At 41.8% G+C, this 19,417-nt stretch overlaps 1 protein-coding gene across 4 annotated transcripts in view; it reads right to left on the bottom strand.

Moving 5' to 3' along the window:
* Positions 1 to 19,417, bottom strand: part of dmxl2 (Dmx-like 2) — a 166,324-nt gene that overhangs the window by 16,427 nt on the left and 130,480 nt on the right. For 2 of the 4 annotated variants that reach the window (XM_041175389.1, XM_041175391.1), the window contains 5 exons: positions 15,169 to 15,234; positions 14,718 to 14,804; positions 6,534 to 6,655; positions 6,265 to 6,400; positions 3,683 to 3,743 (listed from right to left, as the gene is read on the bottom strand). In XM_041175389.1, the coding sequence (XP_041031323.1) occupies positions 3,683 to 3,743; positions 6,265 to 6,400; positions 6,534 to 6,655; positions 14,718 to 14,804; positions 15,169 to 15,234 (472 nt within the window). The remainder of the gene's footprint in view (positions 1 to 3,682; positions 3,744 to 6,264; positions 6,401 to 6,533; positions 6,656 to 14,717; positions 14,805 to 15,168; positions 15,235 to 19,417) is intronic. The other 2 variants (XM_041175390.1, XM_041175392.1) reach the window with 1 other exon arrangement.

The following is a 19,417-nucleotide window of genomic DNA, read 5'->3' as shown; positions in this document are numbered from 1 at the left end:
CTTTGTTTTCTTGGTTTAACATTGCACTTTTCAGGAATGCAACTGCAACTTTAAGTGAGAAATTACTGTAATTAATTAGATTGATGTCCTAAGTGCAAATGCCAGGTCCTGTGCTATGCATGCATTAATGCGGAATGACTCCAAAACAGACCCTGCCATTCAATTTAGAATCAGGAATTAATCATATAAATGTCACCGATGTGCAACATCAGCCTCAACTGTGTTTCTTAAATGATGCATGTTGAAAGTGGCCAATGAGCATGTGGAAATGTGACCATAGTTCTATAGAGTACACAGTATTATTGTATTTTATATATTTTTGCTAATGTCATTAATATTTGTGCATTCTCTTTCTTCCAAGTAATTAAGCAGGACCAACTGCACACGTTAGTTCCTGTTGACCTTTACTGAAAGATGTCCAGGCAAAGGGCTCAGTGAGCACATGGTTCATACACTTCAAGTGAAACACTCTACCAGAGTGTTATAGCTTGTGAACACATTGTTATAAAGAGACTATTTTATTTTTATCATTCACTGTGCCATTTCTCAGAAATTCCTTTTACGTCAAAACACTTTTTCAATTGCTGTTCATGTCCCAAATCTTAATTGCACAATTTACATATTATAGATGATATTGTGAAAATTGAATACAATGCTTTTTGGTGCTTATTCCTTCCACAAAATAACAATTATCTCTTTATAACTTGTCACTTTGTCTTGGAGGTAGCACTCTTACCACTAAATCAGAGAATTACAGGTTCACATCCCACAACAAACTCAAGCACATAATCTAGGCCAACACTTCAGTGCAGTACAGAAAGTGAAGGAATGTTAAAGGTGCCAACTTTCTAATGAAAGATTGAGGCCCAACAAGATTGGATTTTTTGGAAGAACAGCAAGGAGTGCTCCCAGTTTTCTGGCCAATACTCCTACCTCAACCAATAACTGCTAAACTATGAGATTAACTGGGAATTAATTTCATTCATTTATTATTTATTGGAACTTGCTGTAAGCAACCAGTTTCAACATCCATCAAATAAAACACTTAAAAAAAATTTGTCACTTATAAAGTTCTTCTATTCTGTTTTCAGAATCTATATAAATCCAAGTTCTTTTTTCTAATGACAATCACCCGTCACATTTTTTTTCTTTTTATCTTTCCCTCTTGAATACAGTGACTCAATAGGAGCTTGGCTCTTTTGGTGTTAGAAATACTCTGATACCTTGCCCAAGGACAGGGTATTCTGTTTAGATCGAAGATATGACAACACATTATATAAATCCAGAATCCTGTATGAGCCATAAATTAAAATATGAGTACCCTCTGCTTTTATGCAGTGATTAGTTCTAGACTTTAGCAGAGATCTTAGGCTGAATTTTGCCACCTTAGTTTTTAAATGGAAGGTACCTTAAGTTCAGATCTGTAGGAGGAGAGAGTGGTGCATTTTCCGGTCCAATCATCCAGAAGGCGTCCAACTAAAAACTTGCCTCTGGGATTGCCATCCAATTAGGGAACAGTGGACGGGTTAAGGAGGCAAAAGGGCGTATCAGCGCAGTGATTTAAAGGATGGCTGGCAGCCTTCACTGTGGCTGCAATAAGAATGCTGCTGAAGAGACTGATGCACAAGAAGGCAGAGCAAAATGGATGCAAAGTTAGGCTGAAGGACCTGACAGGTATTTCGGCACCCCGAGTACCAACCGTGATGGCAGTCTCCATAAGATACTACTGCAATGGCAAGCCTCTAACTATTGACGACCTCAGGCTTGCCATTTTCCTCATTTAAACAACAGATTTCATGTTATTTTAAAACCCCCCTGACTTCCCAGTGTGCACTTGCCACCTGAGTTGACGAGTTACAGTCACTGTGTGGGTCCTGTGCATTGCTGGTAAATTCCACTGTCCTAGGAAAGTGGTTCTTAATGGCTTCCTAAACAATCTCAATTGGCTTCCCGCTGCTGATGCATGGGTTGCCGACATCAGACACAGCCTGCCCTGGGCAAAGCGGCCAGAAGCAGAAACACATCGGCAAATGAGCTCAAACTATTTTTTTCCAAATTTTCCCTATGTCCTCATCTCCAAGCCCGCCTCCAAGGGCTTGGGAAAAATCCCCCACGATGATACAACCAAGTTAAAAACAACTCAGAAGAGAAAAAAGAATGAGAAATCATGTTTAACCAATTTATTGGAGTTCTTTGAAGGAGTCACATGCACTGTAGATAAAGTGGAACCAGCGGCTGTACTGCACATAGATTTCTAGAAGGCATTTGGTAAAGTGCCACATCAAATGTTATTGCAAGGATAGCATATTGGCATGGATAGAAGATTGGCTAGCTAACAGGAAGCACAGAGTTGGGGTAAGTGGGTCTTTTTCTGGTTGGATGTGATAAGTGGTGTGCCAGAGGTCAATGCTGAGGCCTCAACTTTTCACAACTTGTGTAAATAACTTGGATGAGGGGACCAAAGGAATCGTTATTAAATTTGCTAATGACACAAAGATAGGTAAAGAAGTAAATTGTGAAGAGGACAAAAGGAGGCTATAAAGTGACATAGATAGGTTTATTGTGTGGGGAAAGATCTGGCAAATGGAGTATAATGTGGGGAAATGTGAAATTGTCCATTTATTATTATTTATTATTTAAATTGTGAGAGGTTGCAGAACTCTGAGATTCAGAGGGATTTGGGTGCCCTAGTGCATGAATCACAAAAGCCAGTATGCAGGTACAGCAAGTAATTAGGAAAACTAATAGAATGTTATCATTTGTGAAAGGAATTGTTTACAGAAGTAGGGAGGTTATGCTTCAATTGTACAGGGCACTATTGAGACCACATCTGGAGTACTGTGTTCAGTACTGGTCTCCTTATTTATAGAAAAATGTAAATGCGTTAGCAGTTCAGAGAAGGTTTACTAGACTAATAACAGGAATGGGTGGGTTGCCTTATGAGGAAAGGTTGAACAGGTTAGGCTTATACCCACTAGAGTTTAGAAGAGCAAAGGTGGCTTGATTGAAGCCTTTAAGATTCTGAGATGTCTTGACAGGGTGGATCTGGAAAGGATGTTTTCTCTTGTGGGAGAATCTAAAACTAGGGGGCACTGTTTAAAAATAAGGGGTTGCTCATTTAAGACTGAGATGAGAACAAATTTCTCTCTCAAAGGGGCAGTGAATCTTTGGGACTCTCTTCCTCAAGAGACGACGGAAGCAGAGTCTTTGAATATTTTTAAGGTGAGCCAAATAGATTCTTGATTAACAAGGAGGTGAAAGGTTATCAGGGGTGGCAGGAATGTGGGGTTGAGGTTACAATCAGATCAGCCATGATCTTGTTGAATGGTGGAGCAGGCTCAAGGGGCTGAGTGGCCTGTCCTGCTCCTAATTCATATGAATTATAGATGTATGAGAAACAAAATCAGCTAAATCTTAAATAGAAACAGAAAATGTTGGAAATACTTAGCAGGTCTGGCAGCATCAGTAGAGAGAGAAACAGCGTTAACATTTCAGGCCACTGACCTTTCAAAAGAACTGGAAACAATTAGAAACGTAACAGGTTTTAAGCAAGTACAGAGGCAGAGAATGAGGGATGGAGAATAACAGAAGGAAAGATTTGTGATAGGGTGAAAGACAGGTGCAGTTAAATGACAAATGACATGATGGTAAAAAATTAGCTTAATCTCATTTCAGTACTCACAATACCGGTGAGCTGGATGGGAAGTCATCCGTTTCACATTGTTCAAGTTCCTCTTTATAAGCTGCCATGAAGAAGAGGAGATTATTCATTTGTAAAAACAGTATTTAATTTTCAAAATGTCAATATGGTATACAGAAAACAAATGCAATTGTCACTTTCTTAACTTTGTGCCAAAATTTCTTCTAATTTATCCAATGCATTTTTTTTTAGAAAAAGGGAGTTCTAGCTCTGTGATATGTGAGAAATTCCATATGCTTTTCATTCTATTGATCAGCAGTTTGGGTTTCACCAGGGCCACTCTGCTCCTGACCTGATGACAGCCTTGGTTCAAACAGACAAAAGAGCTGAACTCTCGAGGTGTGGTGAGTGTGACAGCCCTTGACATTAAGGCAGCATTTGACCAAGTGTGGTATTAGGAGCCCTAGCAAAACTGGAGTCAATGGGAATCAGGGGGAATACTCTCCGCTGGTTGGAGTCATATCCAGCACAAAAGAAGATGGTTGTGGTTGTTGGGGGTCAATCATCTCAGTTCTAGGACGTCACAGCAGGAGTTCCTCGGGGTAGTGCCCAAGGCCCAACCATCAATGCTGCTTCATCAATGACCTTCCTTCCATCATAAGGTCAGAAGTAAGGATGTTTGCTGATGGTTGCACAATGTTCAGCATCATTTGGGACTCCTCAGATACTGAATCAGTCCATGTCCAAATGTAGCAACACCTGGACAATATCCAGGCTTGGGCTGACAAGTGACAAGTAACATTCGTGCTACACAAGTGCCAGACAATGATCATCTCCAACAAGAGAACACCTAACCATCACCCCCTGTCATTTAATGCCATTACCATTGTTGAATCACCCACTGCATACATCCTGGGGATTATCACTGACCAGAAACTGAACTGGACTAGCCATATAAATACTGTGATTACAAATGCAGGTCAGAGGCTAGGAATCCTGTGGCGAGTAACTCACCTCCTGACTCCCGAAAGCCTTTCCACCATCTACAAGGCACAAGTCAGGAGTGTGATGAAATGCTCCCCAATTGCCTGGATGAGTGGAGCTCCAACTACACAAGAGCTTGACACCATCCAGGATAAAGCAGTCTGTTTGATTGGCACCCCATCCACAAACATTCACTCCCTCCACCACTGACTAACAGCGGCAACAGAGTGTACCAACTACAAGGTACACTGCAGGAACTCACCAAGACTTCTTAGACAGCACCTTCCAAACCCTCGACTGCTACCATCTAGAAGTGCAAGGGCAGCAGATAGATGGGAACACCACCATCTAGAAGGAACCTTCCAAGCCACTCACCACCCTGACTTGGAAATATATCACCATTCTTTCACTGTCACTGGGTCAAAATCTTGTAACTCCCTCCCTAACAGCACTGTAAGTGTACTTATACCACATGGACTGCAGCAGTTCAAGAAGGCACTCATCGCCACATTCTAAAGGACAATTAGAGATGGGCAATAAATGCTGGCCTAGTCAGCAACTCCCACATCCCATGAATGAATAAAAAAGAAAAAAGCAGCTTAAATTTGAAATGATTAAAGATATCGCCAAAAATAATTTGCTGATTTTTGCATTCATTTTGTTAACGAGAAACTGTTCCAGTACATCATGTTATTAAAAAAGGTACAATTACCAAAATAATCTACAGTTAAGACATTGAATGAAGCAACAGTTAAATTATAGCCAATGTTAAACTGTTGCCAATTTTCTTTCCTCAACTCCTCTCCTGAAGATGTTGACTGCTTGCTACGATAAAATTCCAAAAGTGTATTCTGCCCTGAGTATCTTACCCTGGCTCTGAGGCCAATGTTAGCATACTTTCTGTTGTGCTAGCTGAAATCAGCTAATTAAACATGAACTCAGAGGTCCGAATTCAATCTTGAGACGTTCCTTGCATGGACGGCTCAAATATTCACTGGATAAATGCACTGAGCTATTGGGGAATGGGGTTTGTTTCAGATCAGATGTAAATGCCCAGAGATAACAGGGTTTAATAGATTAAAAACCAACAAAAAACATTCTTAGATTAAGCTCTTGATTGGCAAACTTTGCCAATGAATACTTAAATAAACTCATTCTACATTTTTGTGCATAATACTTTTACACAGAATTGAATTCACATAAACAAGTTCAAGTTTTAGGAAGCCATTAATAAATAAAGAGGTTAGGAGCAATTTAAAATTGGAGAGGAGAATATGGAGCCGATATGTACGAAGGTATTATAAAAATGAGAGAAAAAAAATAACAGTTTTAAGAGAGGGATAAGGAAAGCAAAGAGGGAGACTGCATAGCAAAGCTCAAAGCTGAAGAACAGCAAGTTATGTCAGTAAAAATAAAGAGCATTGCTAAATAGGAACCAAGTTCCCAAGAGGAGAGTAGGGGATACACATCCTTTGCATTTTTCTTTCAACTCCTTTATTATTTACCTCCTGCCCAAATCCTTCTCTTTTGTGAACAAATTGGAGACAAGGCAACTCCTAAATTTGTTAAAGGCAAGATGAGGAATATCATAATAAATAAAGACAATATTAGAGAAGTTGGTGTTTTAACTCTCGACATACCACAGTGGCTCCTGTACTGGTTTGCCCACTTCCTAGCCAAGGCATTGAAGAGGAAGTAGAAAGCTGGCTGGATCCAAAATGAGTCGTACTAGTTTGGCTAGTGCTCACTGTTGAGCGATGCTCCAGATCGTCAGAACTAAAAAAGAGATCGATATGACTGTGTTACAATTTTGGATAATGCAAATATTGCAATTCAAATTTAATCAAGAAAGAATCTGGATACATAGTACACTTAAAAGCACTTTAATGGATTAAATAAAGTTTCGTACCTTCTAGATTCTCTGTCTGAATCGTCACCAATCCAAGTATAAGGCTGAGCAGCTAGAATTGCAGATACATCAAGTTCCTGCACATCATGAGTTGAAGCCAAAACCATTTCATTGGAATTTGCCTTTTACAGAGAGGGGAAAAAAAACTAAGTTCAAACAAAAAGAAACCAAAATAAGGTACAGAAGAAAATATTGTATAATAAACCACGATCAGCAATGATCTTTAATGTTACAGGTAGATACATCAATATATCAATAAAAAGAAAAAAACTGGAAAATGCGAGCATTCTGAAGCAAAACAGATGTTTATGGAAATATAAAGCTTAATATTAATTCGAAGATGGTGAGGAAACATGGAAACATAGGAGCAGGAGTAAGCCATCTGGCCCTTCGAGCCTGCTCTGCCATTCAATAAGATCATGGCTAATCTGATAGTGGTCTCAGCTCCGCTTTCCTGTCTGTACCCCCCATAACCCTGGATTCCGTTGCCTAACAAAAAATTTGTTTAACTCAGCCTTGAATAAACTTAAAGACCCAGCCTCCAATATTTTCTGGGGAAGAGAGAGTTCCACACACGAACGACACTTTGGGAGAAAAAAAATTCCCCTTACCTCTGTCTTAAAAGGGAGACCTCTTATTTTCAAACTGTGTCCCTTAGTTTTAGTCTCCCCCACAAGAGGAAACATTTGCCTGGTATCCACCCTATCAAGTCCCTCAGGGTCTTAAACGTTTCAATAAAATCACCTCTTGTACTTCTAAACTCCAATGGGTATAGGCCTAATCTGTTCAACCTTCCTTCATAAGATAAGCCCTTCTTCCCAGGAATGAGTCGAATGAACCTTCTCTGAACTGCTTCTAACGCAATTACGGACAGAACATTCACCACCCCGCCTCCCCCCACCCCGTTGGGGGGGGGGGGTTGTGTGGGGGTTGGCGCGGACCCAACCAGCGCCCCCGACCGGGTCCGCACTGCCTTTTGTGGCCCGCCCAGCGTGAAGTGCACCCGGAAGCGCTGTGCGCCCCCTGTGCGGGCTGGGGAGGGGGGGGTTCCCTGAGTAGGAAGTGCGCTCTATCACGCATGCGACTCAGGGAGATAATTAAAATGTTTCAAACTTGAACTTAAAAAAAAATTTAAGACGTGTGTCACATGAGCTGAAACATGTCAATGAACTTTAATGATAAAATTTATTTAATTTATAAACCCTTCATGAAACCTGCCCGTGGATGAGGTTCCATGAAAAATGCGAAGGCCGTCTGGGCTCTTTGGTTGCCCTCCAACCTTAAGGTTGGACAGGCAGCTTTCTCAATAGGATTAACTAGTTAATTAATGGCCTTAACGGGCCGTTGACAGTGCGGCGGTCTTGCAGCCGACTGCGCAACCGCCGAACTGAAAATCTAAATGTCACGGGTTGACATCAGGACGCATGCCCGACGTCACCCCACATCAATTTACACCTCAGTGTGTGGGCGCCGCCCCCGCTCGCTGAGCCGAAAATTCTCCCCATATCTTTTTTTAAATAAGGAGACCAAAACTGCACACGGTACTCCAAATGTGGTCTCACCAAGACCCTGTACAGCTGCAATAAAACTTCCCTATTTTTACATTCCACTTCTCTTGCAATAAACGCCAACATCTAATTTGCCTTCCTAATCACTTGCTGTACCTGCATACTAACTTTATGTGATTCATGTACCAGGACACCTGGATCCCTCTGTACCACCGAGTTCTGCAATCTTTCTCCATTTAAATAGTATATTGCTTTTTTATTCTTCCTGCCAAAGTGAACAAGTTCACATTTACCCACATCTGCCACATTTGTTGCCCATCCATTTAAGCAGTCTATATCGCTTTGCAAACTTTCTACCTCCTCTTGAAAACTTACTTTCCTACCCATCTTGGTGTCATCGCAAATTTAGCTACCATACATTTGTTCCCTTCATCCACCTTATTGATATAGATTGTAAATAGTTGAGGACAAAGCACTGATCCCTGTGCCACTCCACTAGTTACACCTTGCCAATCCCAAAAAGACCCATTTATCCCTACCCTCTGCTTCTTGTTAGCCAACCAATCCTTTATCCATGTTAACAGGTTACCTCCTATACCTTGTGTTCTTATCTTCTGCAGTAACCTTTGATGTGGCACCTTATCAAATGCTTTTGGAAATCCAAGTACATCGCATCTATAGGGACTCATTTATCCACCTCGAATGTTACTTCATCAAAAAACTCTAACAGATCAGTTAAACATGATTTCCCTTTCACACAGCCATGTTGACTCTGCCTGATCAAATCTTGATTATTTTAAGTATCCTGCTATAACCTCCTTACTAACGGAATCTAGTACTTTACCTATGACAGATGTTAGGCTAATTGGCCGATAGTTTCCTGCTTTCTGCCTCTCTCCTTTCTTGAATAACGGTGCTACATAAACTATTTTCCAATTTGCTGGAACCTTTCTAGAATCTAAGGAATTTTGGAAAAGAGTGGGTTCAGGTGGATTGGGGCAGCTGTCTTGAGTTCAGGAAACTCAGAGGCACAGATTTTTCTCAATGTCTTGCAGTTTTTAACTGCAGGAATTCTTTCTAGATTTCTGTGCATTTTTCCTGCCCAGAGCAAGTCTGTTGGTCAGGTGGGAAATCCTGCACCATAAGAGTGCAGCTGAACTAGGCCCAGAGAAAGGAGGTATAGTGTAGATGCGGGAAAGCTTGTGGTGATGGTGGCAGAGGGCGGCAGCTTGCGTGGTCAGGGTGAAGAGGCGACAGTGCAGCCGGGGTCCAATTGCTGGGAGGGAAGGCGAGGTGGCTAGCAGATGGCGGCTGGGGAAGCAAATGGTGGGTCAAAGTGGGGAGCAGCTAGATCTTAACGGGGAAAGGGTTTTTACTGTTAAGCTTTTTGTACCTGGAGAAAACATACCTGCTCCTCCTGGCCCATGAGCAGTACTATAAAAGGCACTTACCTTATGGGCTTAACCTTTCATGCCTTCTTTCACTTGCCAGGTTTCCAGAGACCTAGGAAACCCGGCCTAATGTTTTTAAAATAGAATCATTATTAAAACCAAGGCGCACAGCCTCATTAACATATTTAAATGACCAACCCGCCTCTGGTCAGCAGATTGGTTGCCTGTCCCTCATCTCTCTTTCATTAAAACCGGAAGCTGGTGGGTTGAAGTCACATTGTGTTCCTGATTTAGATATCTGGTTTTTAACCTCCCACCTGAACCAAACCCATCTGCTTTTTCAGGTTAAAACCTCCCCCAACAGAATCGATCAGTTTGCATATGTAAAGTGAAGTAGCAGGTTAACATTTTGTTCATGAACCTTCACCAGATTTGAAAATGAAATATAGCCCCGGCTTTTATGTAAGGTCGGAACAGATAATACAATCGCAATGAGTAAAGTTGTTGTGCATGTGCGTGTGTGTGTGTGGTATATGTGTGCCCACAAACTGTTTCTGAGAAAATAGATGATATGTAAAACCCTCTTAGCGAGGCAATGGAAAAACATTAAAACAAGAGAATGTGCTGAGATGTGAAAAGGTATGGGAGAGATCCACTTAAGGAAGAGAGGTAAGAAATAGGGGAATTCTGTTTTTGTTTTGGATTTCCAGCATCCGCAGTTTTTTGTTTTTAGACCTGCTGAGTTTTTCCAGGTAATTCTGTTTTTGTTTAGGAAATAGGGGAAATTGGGAAAATAAAACAAAAATGTAGGTGATCTGAAATGAAAACAAGTGTTGAAAACACAATGGACCCCTGGTAACAAAAGCAGAAAAGAGATTAACACCTCAGCCTTAAAGTGTCTGCTCCCCTCAGAAATATGTTCTGAAAAAACCTTAACATCCAAAAATCAGCTTACCCTGTACTCTAAAGAAAATGAAAGAGGTTAGAATCTGAAGTTACTCCAAATCCTTCATCCATGTGAGAATGTTTATATCTACTACCTCCAATCTGTATACTCTATTTCCTATTCACAATGGGCTTTCCTCTATACTGAGGAAACCAAAAGCACATCAATGAACACTTCCGCTCCCTGACCATGTCACTTTTGAACTCCCAATCACTGGCATTTCGAACTCTCCATCATCTTGCTTCTTACAATTGTTATGATCCCAGCTGATGTTAATACTTGACAAGACAGATCCTATAGTGAAACCTGGTTTCGCAGATCCTAACTTTATTTTTTTTAAGAAACCATGGAAGTCAGTTACTGAACACATTCACAAGAGTCTGCCAGTATACTTTTAACAAAGAATAAAACATTTATTCAACAAGAAAAAACCATATTACATTAGACATAAAGTTTGGAAAGATTTTAATATAGATACCAGAAAATTATTCAAACTCGTACTATTTCTTTTATCCCAGCAACCCTTGCAGACATTAAACCCCAGTGAAGATTTACTATTGTCTCAACACTTGGATTAGCTCAGTTTCAAACAGCTTTCTTCCAATGGACTTCTAAGCATATACTAGGTGCTTTTCTTCAGCTGGTATCTCTTCCTGAAACGTCCAAAAACCATAAACTAAACTCACTATTACTTCAACTTCAGTACAAACACGAGTTCCCTAAACTCAGTTCCCCAGCCAGCTTGCAGGATTTCTTATTAGAGAGATTAGACCAGTTTAGATTAGATCAGTTCCCCAGCCTGCACACACTGGTATGCACACATTAACTGACCTCCCTTCTGTGTTTCCATGTCTCTCTGGACACCCGTTGCTAGGCAATAGCACAGTTTTTTTCTATTTTTTTAAAACCTTGCTAAACTACTAACCTCTTGGTAACCCATCTATCCACTTCAAGAGTTGTAAAACCTCATTAAAAATGCATGTATACAAACAGGGTTCCAGACTTTCCGGCACTCAGCTCACAAAAACCTCTTGAATAAAACTAAAAACCAGGTTTTAGCTCTCTTAACACCCAAATACAAAATATAAATTAAACTTAAAGCTATACATTGTTCCTAACACAATGTTCCAACCATGCCCAATGCAACTTTCAAGGACAGCACCACATCCTTCCCTTAAGCAATTTAGAAACGTAATTGGTCTTTGTAACGCTATATACAAGTCTGAACACTACCAACAGTTAAAAATTTACCACTTGGGAGAACCAAGTTCAGTGCACAAGCCTAAGCACTTCTATGGAGTCTGCTCTTGGTCATACAAGATCCAGCAAAGCATGCACTGAGGTTTACTAAGTATTTGGAATACAAATCCCAATTTATATCTACTGGTCTTTACTGGTTGGTCTTATATAACAGCTTTAGTGTGTCAACATCCCAAAAAGAGATTAGAAATAATATAAAAATAACAAGACTGATTCCAAGGGGTTGTCAGTTGGTGTTATTACAGAGACTTGGTTGAAGGATGGAAAGGATTGGCAGATAAACGTTCCAGGATTTAGATGTTTCAGGCAGGATAAAGAGGGATGTAGAAGAGGTGGAGGAGTTGCACTGCTGGTTAAGGAGAATATCACAGCTGTACGACAGGAGGACACCTCGGAGGGCTCATGCAGCGAGGCAATGTGGGTAGAGCTCTGGAATAGGAAGGGTGCAGTCACAATGTTGAGGGTTTACTATAGGCCTCCCAATTGCCGACGGGAGATTGAGGAACAGTTATGTAGGCAGATTTTGGAAAGATGTAAATGCAATAGGGTTGTTGTGGTGGGTGATTTTAACTTTCCCTATATTGACCGGGAATCACTTAGTGCTAGGGGTTTGTTTGGATAGTGCAGAATTTGTAAGGTGGATCCAGGAGGGCTTCCTGAGGCAATATGTAGATAGTCCAACTAGGGAAGGGGCAATATGGGCCTGGTATTAGGGAATGAACCCGGATGTGGTCGATGTTTCAGTAGGAGAGCATTTCGGGAAAAGTGACCATAATTCAGTAAGTTTTAAGGTATTGGTGGATAAGGATAACAGGAGTGCTCGGGTTAAGGTGCTTAATTGGGGGAAGGCTAATTATAACAATATTAGGCAGGAACTGAGGAATCCAGACTGGAGGCGGATGTTTGAGGGCAAATCAACAACTGACATGTGGGGGGCTTTCAAACGTCAGTTGATAAGAATTCAGGACCGGCATGTTCCTGCTAAGATGAAGGATAAGTATGGCAAGTTTCAGGAACGTTGGATAACGAAGGATATTGTGAGATTAGTCAAAAAGAAAAGGGAAGCATTCATAAGCGCTAGAAGGCTGGGAACAGATGAAGCTCGTGGAGAATATAAAGAGAGTAGGAAGAAACTTAAGCAATGAGTCAGGAAGGCTAAAAGGGGTCATGAAAAGTCATTGGCAACCAGGATTAAGAAAAATCCCAAGGCCTTTCATACATATGTAAAAAGCAAGAGGGTAGCCAGGGAAAGGGTAGGCCCACTCAGGGACAGAGGTGGGAACCTGTGTGTGGAGCCAGAAAAAATGGGAGAGATAATAAATGAGTACTTCTCATCAGTATTCATCAAAGAGAAGGACTTAGCGGTCGATTTGTCTAGGGAAGAGTGTTTAGATAGCCTGGATCATGTTGAGATCAAAAAAGAGGTGTTAGCATCTTGAAGAATATTAAGGTGGATAAGTCCCCAGGGCCAGATGGGATCTACCCCAGTGTACTGAGGGAGGCAAGGGAGAAGATTGCTGGGGCCTTGACAGAAATTTTTGTATCCTCACTGGCTACAGGTGAGGTCCCAGAGGACTGGAGAATGACTAATGTTGTTCCATTGTTTAAGAAGGGTGACAGGGATAATCCAGGAAATTACAGGCCGGTGAGCCTTACATCAGTGGTAGGGAAATTATTGGAGAAGAATCTTCGTGACAGGATTTACTACCATTTGGAAGCAAATGGGCATATTAGTGAGAGGCAGCATGGTTTTGTGAAGGGGAGGCCATGTCTCACTAACTTGATCGAGTTTTTTGAGGAAGTGACAAAGATGATTGACGATGGAAGGGCAGTGGATGTTATCTACATGGATTTCAGTAAGGTCTTTGACAAGGTCCCTCATGGCAGACTGGTACAGAAGGTAAAGTAGCACGGGATCAGAGGTGAGCTGGCAAGATGGATACAGAATTGACTTGGTCATAGAAAACAGAGGATAGCAGTGGAAGGGTGCTTTTCTGAATGGAGAGTGGTGTTTCGCAGGGATCAGTGCTGGGACCTTTGCTATTTGTAGTATACGTAAATGATTTGAAGGAAAATGTAACTGGGCTAATTAGTAAGTTTGCAGACGACACTAAGGTTGGAGGAGTTGCAGATAGTGAAGAGGATTGTCAAAGGATACAACGGGATATAGATCAGTTGGAGACTTGGGCGGAGAAATGGCAGATGGAGTTTAATCCAGACAAAAGCGAGGTAATGCATTTTGGAAGGTCTAATACAGGTAGGAATTATACAGTAAATGGCAGAACCCTTAAGTGCATCGATGGGCAGAGGGATCTGGGTGTACAGGTCCACAGGTCACCCAGTGGCAATGCAGGTGAATAAGGTAGTCAGGAAGGCATATGGCATGCTTGCCTTCATCGGCAGGGGTATTGAGGATAAAAGCTGGGAAGTCATGCTGCAGCTGTATAGAACCTTGGTTAGGCCACACTTGGAATATTGCAATTCTGGTCGCCACATTACCAGAAGGATATGGAGGCGTTGGAGAGGGTGCAGAGGAGGATTACCAGGATGCTGCCTGCTCTGGAGGTTATTAGCTATGAGGAGAGGTTGGAGAAAATCGGATTGTTCTCACGAGAGCGATGGAGATTGAGGGGCGACTTGATAGAAGTTTACAAAATTATGAGTGGCATGGAAAGAGTAGATAGTCAGAAGTTTTTTCCCAGGGTGGAAGAGTCAATTACTAAGGGACATAGATTTAAGGCAAGAGGAGAAAACTTTAAAGATGTGTGGGGCAAGTTTTTTTACGCAGGGAGTAGTGAGTGTCTGCAATTCGCTGCCAGAGGAGGTGGTGGAAGCAGGTACAATAGTGGTGTTTAAGCAGCAGCTTGACAAATACATGAATAGGATGGGAACAGAGGGACACGGACCCCGGAAGTGCAAAATGTTTTAGTTTGATAGGCAATATGATTGGCGCAGGCTTGGAGGGCTGAATGGCCTGTTCCTGTGCTGTACTTTTCTTTGTTGTTTGTAAAATATTTCATCTGGTAGATTAAGAAGGAGCCAGAAAGGGAAAATGGTTCCGTGCTTATAAGCCGCTTACCTTATTAATTGCAAATGCCATTATGGCATCAGAATCTTTGTGAATAATCTTTGCTTTTCTACCTGGATAGCCCATGTCTGTTTCCACCTAAAATATAGTATTACACATGATAGAGTATTAAGGTTATTAGTTTACCTACACACCTTAAAAGTTGATTACGTTGTCTTTAAAGTGAAAAAACAGCAAAAAATTTAAAAATCACCAGTGTTACTATTTGTTTAATGGTTTTAGCAATGTAGCAAACAGCTGTATATAAACTAGCAATATAATCTTTTTGAATTTGTAGAATGGCATATTTGTGCTTGCACTGCAACCTCCACAGACATAACAATTATGAGATGGACCTCTGCATGTGTACAATTATTTACTTTCACACACCATTAAACAAGATGTTGAAGCTAGTGTATTTACAACAGCTGCTAAAGATGAGCAGGTGGGTAAGGGATGCTACCTTGTTGCTTCCACGATGCTCCACTACGCAGTTTTGTTTGACTTGGTCCACATGGTCTTCTACTGACTACACAACACAGCACACAGTCACAGCACATTACACATGCACAGAAATAAAAAAAACGAAAAATGAATAAAATGTTTTTACTGAATTAAAAAATGAAGCCCTGGCAGTATTACATTGGCAGAACAACTTCATTGTATTGAACAAATTGATTGATTTCTTACCTATAAAATTCATTCATTGAATTTTGCCTTCTCTTTCCATACCAAAAGGGTTTCAACCTTCATTTTCTCATGCAGATGAGGCACATTTACCAAACTGTTCATCAAATGAGTTAATACATTTGAAGCATAAATCTAGGAAACGGATTTCTACATTTAGATCTGTGGCTCAACAATTAGGACCAGGTGTGGCAGTTCAAAATATCTACGTTGCAGAGATCATGCTGGTTGCATACAGCAAGAGGATTCAAATTAAAGCTACATGAAGAACGGCCACACAACAGGGGGAAGTAGGGATGAGAGAGAGAGAGAGAGAGACAGAGAGAGGGACAGAAAGAGAGAGAGAGAGGCGGCAGACAATGGCAGTGGGAAGAAAATGAGTCCAACTTACTCCCACACCCAAGGCCAAAAACAGCATTGAAAACTGGCAAGGTGAGTCAAGTAAGAGAAGCGTACTGTCATCCATAAAGCAGAAATTAGTTCCAAAATTAAACTTACTTCCCCATAACAAAACAAAGGATTCAAAGAATTGACACTTGTAAAACTACGGAGGCAAAACTAAGATCAGTAAACATCAATGGGGTCCCATTACAGGAGAAGTAGCAAGACAAGCCAAGGACATTACTGATATATGACATAGCTCATCAGCCAGAATATTAAAATTCTGACAAATCCTTTAGCACTATATCCCAAAGAGATTGGCCCAACCAAAAACCTTCCCAAATGGGCTTGACAATCCTAATGTCTCCCAAGAAAAGCATTTGTTTGAAAGAGAAAGGATGAATTCAGAATGGATCAAATGTCATTTAGGAATATAATGGTGCAAAAAGACCCCAAATGGTGTTCACAACCCTATAAATATATATATATTTTTTATTCATTTATGAGATTTGGCATCGCTGGCTAGGCCAGCATTTATTGCCCATCCCTAAATGCCCTTGAGAAGGTGGTGGTGAGCTGCCTTCTTGAACTGCTGCAGTGCCTGTAGTGTAGGTACACCCACAATGCTGTTAGGGAGGGAGTTCCAGGATTTTGACCCAGCGGCTCCACTAGTGCTTTTGCAGCAACGCAGGTTCTTTCAAATCTTACAATGGGCATAGGGAAAATGTTTCCAGACTCTTGAACAACATGGACATCAGACAGAGCAGGTAACACTATTGGAAACACTGTATACAATTACTGGAGGTGAAGGACTGTCTTCGTACACAGCTGTTATGGGATATTTGGATCATGCTTTGACAGGGAAAATGCAAAAAATTCCTCAACCATTCTAGGTCACATCACACTAGTGGTGAAAGTTATAGGGTTTGGAAGAGACATAGCAACTGTTGTTGAAGCACATCATTAGTTAATGGGACTAGTGGCACAGTAAGTTCAGACAATCAGTGGACCTCTTACAGAAGTTAAAGGTATGAGCAATTGTCAATGCACAAGTGTTCATAGTATGTTTGGAGTAGTTGACCATTTCAAAATTGTGAATTACTGGACCTAATGAGTGACAAATGTAGTGGTTTATTTTGGTACAAGCGGTTAAGAACAAGGAGAATTTATTCCTTAAGCCTACCATGGTGATCTTGCTGATGAACATGGTCATCTCCCATACAAAAAAAAATCTGAACTGTTTCATATTTATGCGTTTGAATATGAATTGATCAACAAAAATAGCTAAACAACCCTTTTGCTTTGTCACAAGGCAAAATGTGTAAAACTTTTAGGGAATAAAGATTTCACAATAAAATAAAATCTTCAGTAAATGCTGTTCACAAAAAAAAGAACCAGAATTTCATGACAATGATTGCGAAGTCACCATCAAATCATAAACAGCACTAAAGTTCACCTTGGCTTAAAAAACTTTAGTGGAAAAACTTGCTGTTTACAGGGAAAGGTGGTTGATTTTTTAAGTAGATGAAGAATTATCCACAGCCTTTCTGTAACAAGATTCAAATCATGATGTGATATGGGAACAAGAAAATATTTATTTTTTGATTTCGGAAGAGCCTTCGCACAATCTGATAGATACATTTAGAAAACCCCGTGTTATGTGCAGAGAAGGCAAAAAGGATGAAAGCCACAATTCAAAATAAAAAGGCAAGATATAAGCCTAAATAAACAATACTGCCAGGACTATAAAACAAGGAGGCAAGCAGTAAATTGATGATGTGCCTAACTTATTCAAAGTAATTCAGTGTACATTTCCTTACACTAATATTAAACCAAATTGGACTAGCATTTAAGAAGCAATGAAGTTGATATGGTTTCTTGATAACACACTTTTTAAGAGATGATTTCCCTCCAGTTAAGTTGACATGGGAGACTAAGGCTGGGACTTTCAATTGCTGGTGGGGTCGAGAAGGGGTGCGGCTGCGATTTGAAAATCACGATCCCGGAGGGTGGGACTGGATCCACCTGCCTCCAGAACGCAATACACTTTTCAAAAGGAGGGTGGGAGGGGAGAAACTGCTCACCACCAATTACTGGCCCGTTAAGCTCCTTGAGGAGTTGTTAACAGGACGGAGAGGGTGCGAATGTAATTTGCAAGGCTGAAATTGCCAAAGCTGAACAATCCTGTTCATGTTAGGGCACAGCTGTTGGGCTCAGAGCAGTGAAGAATTCCAGTTTTTTTTGAAGTGTTGTAAAATTTTGGGAGCTGGGGGAATCTTGCACCATATTGGGTACGTTACTTTGCACTCAGCCATTTTGGCCACTTTTGTGCTTGGTGAGACTACTGGCCCTCCAAGGTGCTACCTGATCTCTTCTCCAAGGCAGCGGCAGGCCCCACTGTCGTTGTCATCTGCCTTTGCTGTTTGCGCTCTGCAGACAATGCCTGCTTCCTGGTAGTATTGTACTGAGCTTGCCTTCAATTAGGGCATTTATTTTCAACATCACGTTGTGTGAGCAATGCAGTTACAGCGTGGGGTTGGGACCTGGAAATTTTCCAGGTGCCATTTTGCTGACCCCAATTTGAAAATTCAGCCCCAACAGTAACAACTGAGATAGCACAATAATCAATGTAATATCCACACCCACACATCCCACTCCATCCCTTTTTTTCCTTTTCCTCTCTCTCCTGAAGGTGCGTCATAACTCCACCAGCACCAACAGCTCATACAACACAGGTAATCTTCATACAAAACTCCAGACTAAGGCCTTAATTTTACCCTTGGTGGGCACACATGATTAGTGGGCCTGCGACTGGTTGGGAAACAGGCACTCGACCATGATCAGCCCATGACTGCTGTCTGGCAATTAAGGCCCACCCAAGGTGAATTGCGTCTTCCCAATGGTCGGGAAGGGCCGGGCGGGGGTAGGGGCCTGTCAGGTGCTGGGTCCAATGACAACCCAGTGGGCAGTTTAAAAGCATCGTGGCAGCTCTATTGAGAGCAGCCAGGGAAAAACATATCTTCTGCGTTCTGGAGACCAAAGCTATGACCTCAACTGACACTGGAGATGCTAGGAGGGAGGGCAGGTCGGGAGGGAGGACAGGTTAGGTGGGCGGACACTCAGCTCCCACCCCCCTTTCTTGCACCCCCCCGGTTTTCAGACAAGCGCCTCGCAGTCCTCCTGGAGAAGCAGCTGCCAGGAGCGACACACTCGTCCCCAGAGAGGGGAGGCAGCGGCCACCGCGTCTGCCAAAAAAAAAGTTTGGGAGCAGATGGAAACTGAGGTGCACATGGGTGCAGTGCCGTAACAGGTTCAACGACATGTTGCACTCGGGAAGGGTGAGTACTGTGTTGGCATGGATCTGTGTGGTGATGTGTTAAGGGCTGGCCATTGCCCTGTGGAGCTCAGGAGGGGTATTAGGGTCTGAGTGCCAACTGTCAATGGCCGGATGTGGCCAAGGGGGTGAACCCTGGCTACTTGGACTGAGTGCCTTGCGGCTCGAGGGCCACGACTCAGATGTGCCCTGTAAGGTGTTCTTCAGGTGGGGTTGGTCAGGCTGCAATGGCGCTGCAGGTAGAGAGTAGATTAATCAATGTTCTTCTGTCAGGAGAAGACGAGCCATAACCAAATTGAGAGGTCACGGA

The sequence above is a fragment of the Carcharodon carcharias genome, chromosome 26 (genome assembly GCF_017639515.1).
Source record: "Carcharodon carcharias isolate sCarCar2 chromosome 26, sCarCar2.pri, whole genome shotgun sequence".
In the NCBI taxonomy this organism is placed as follows: domain Eukaryota; kingdom Metazoa; phylum Chordata; class Chondrichthyes; order Lamniformes; family Lamnidae; genus Carcharodon; species Carcharodon carcharias.
The sequence above is the reverse complement of the archived record's forward strand: the minus strand, read 5'-3'. Positions and strand labels throughout refer to the sequence as shown.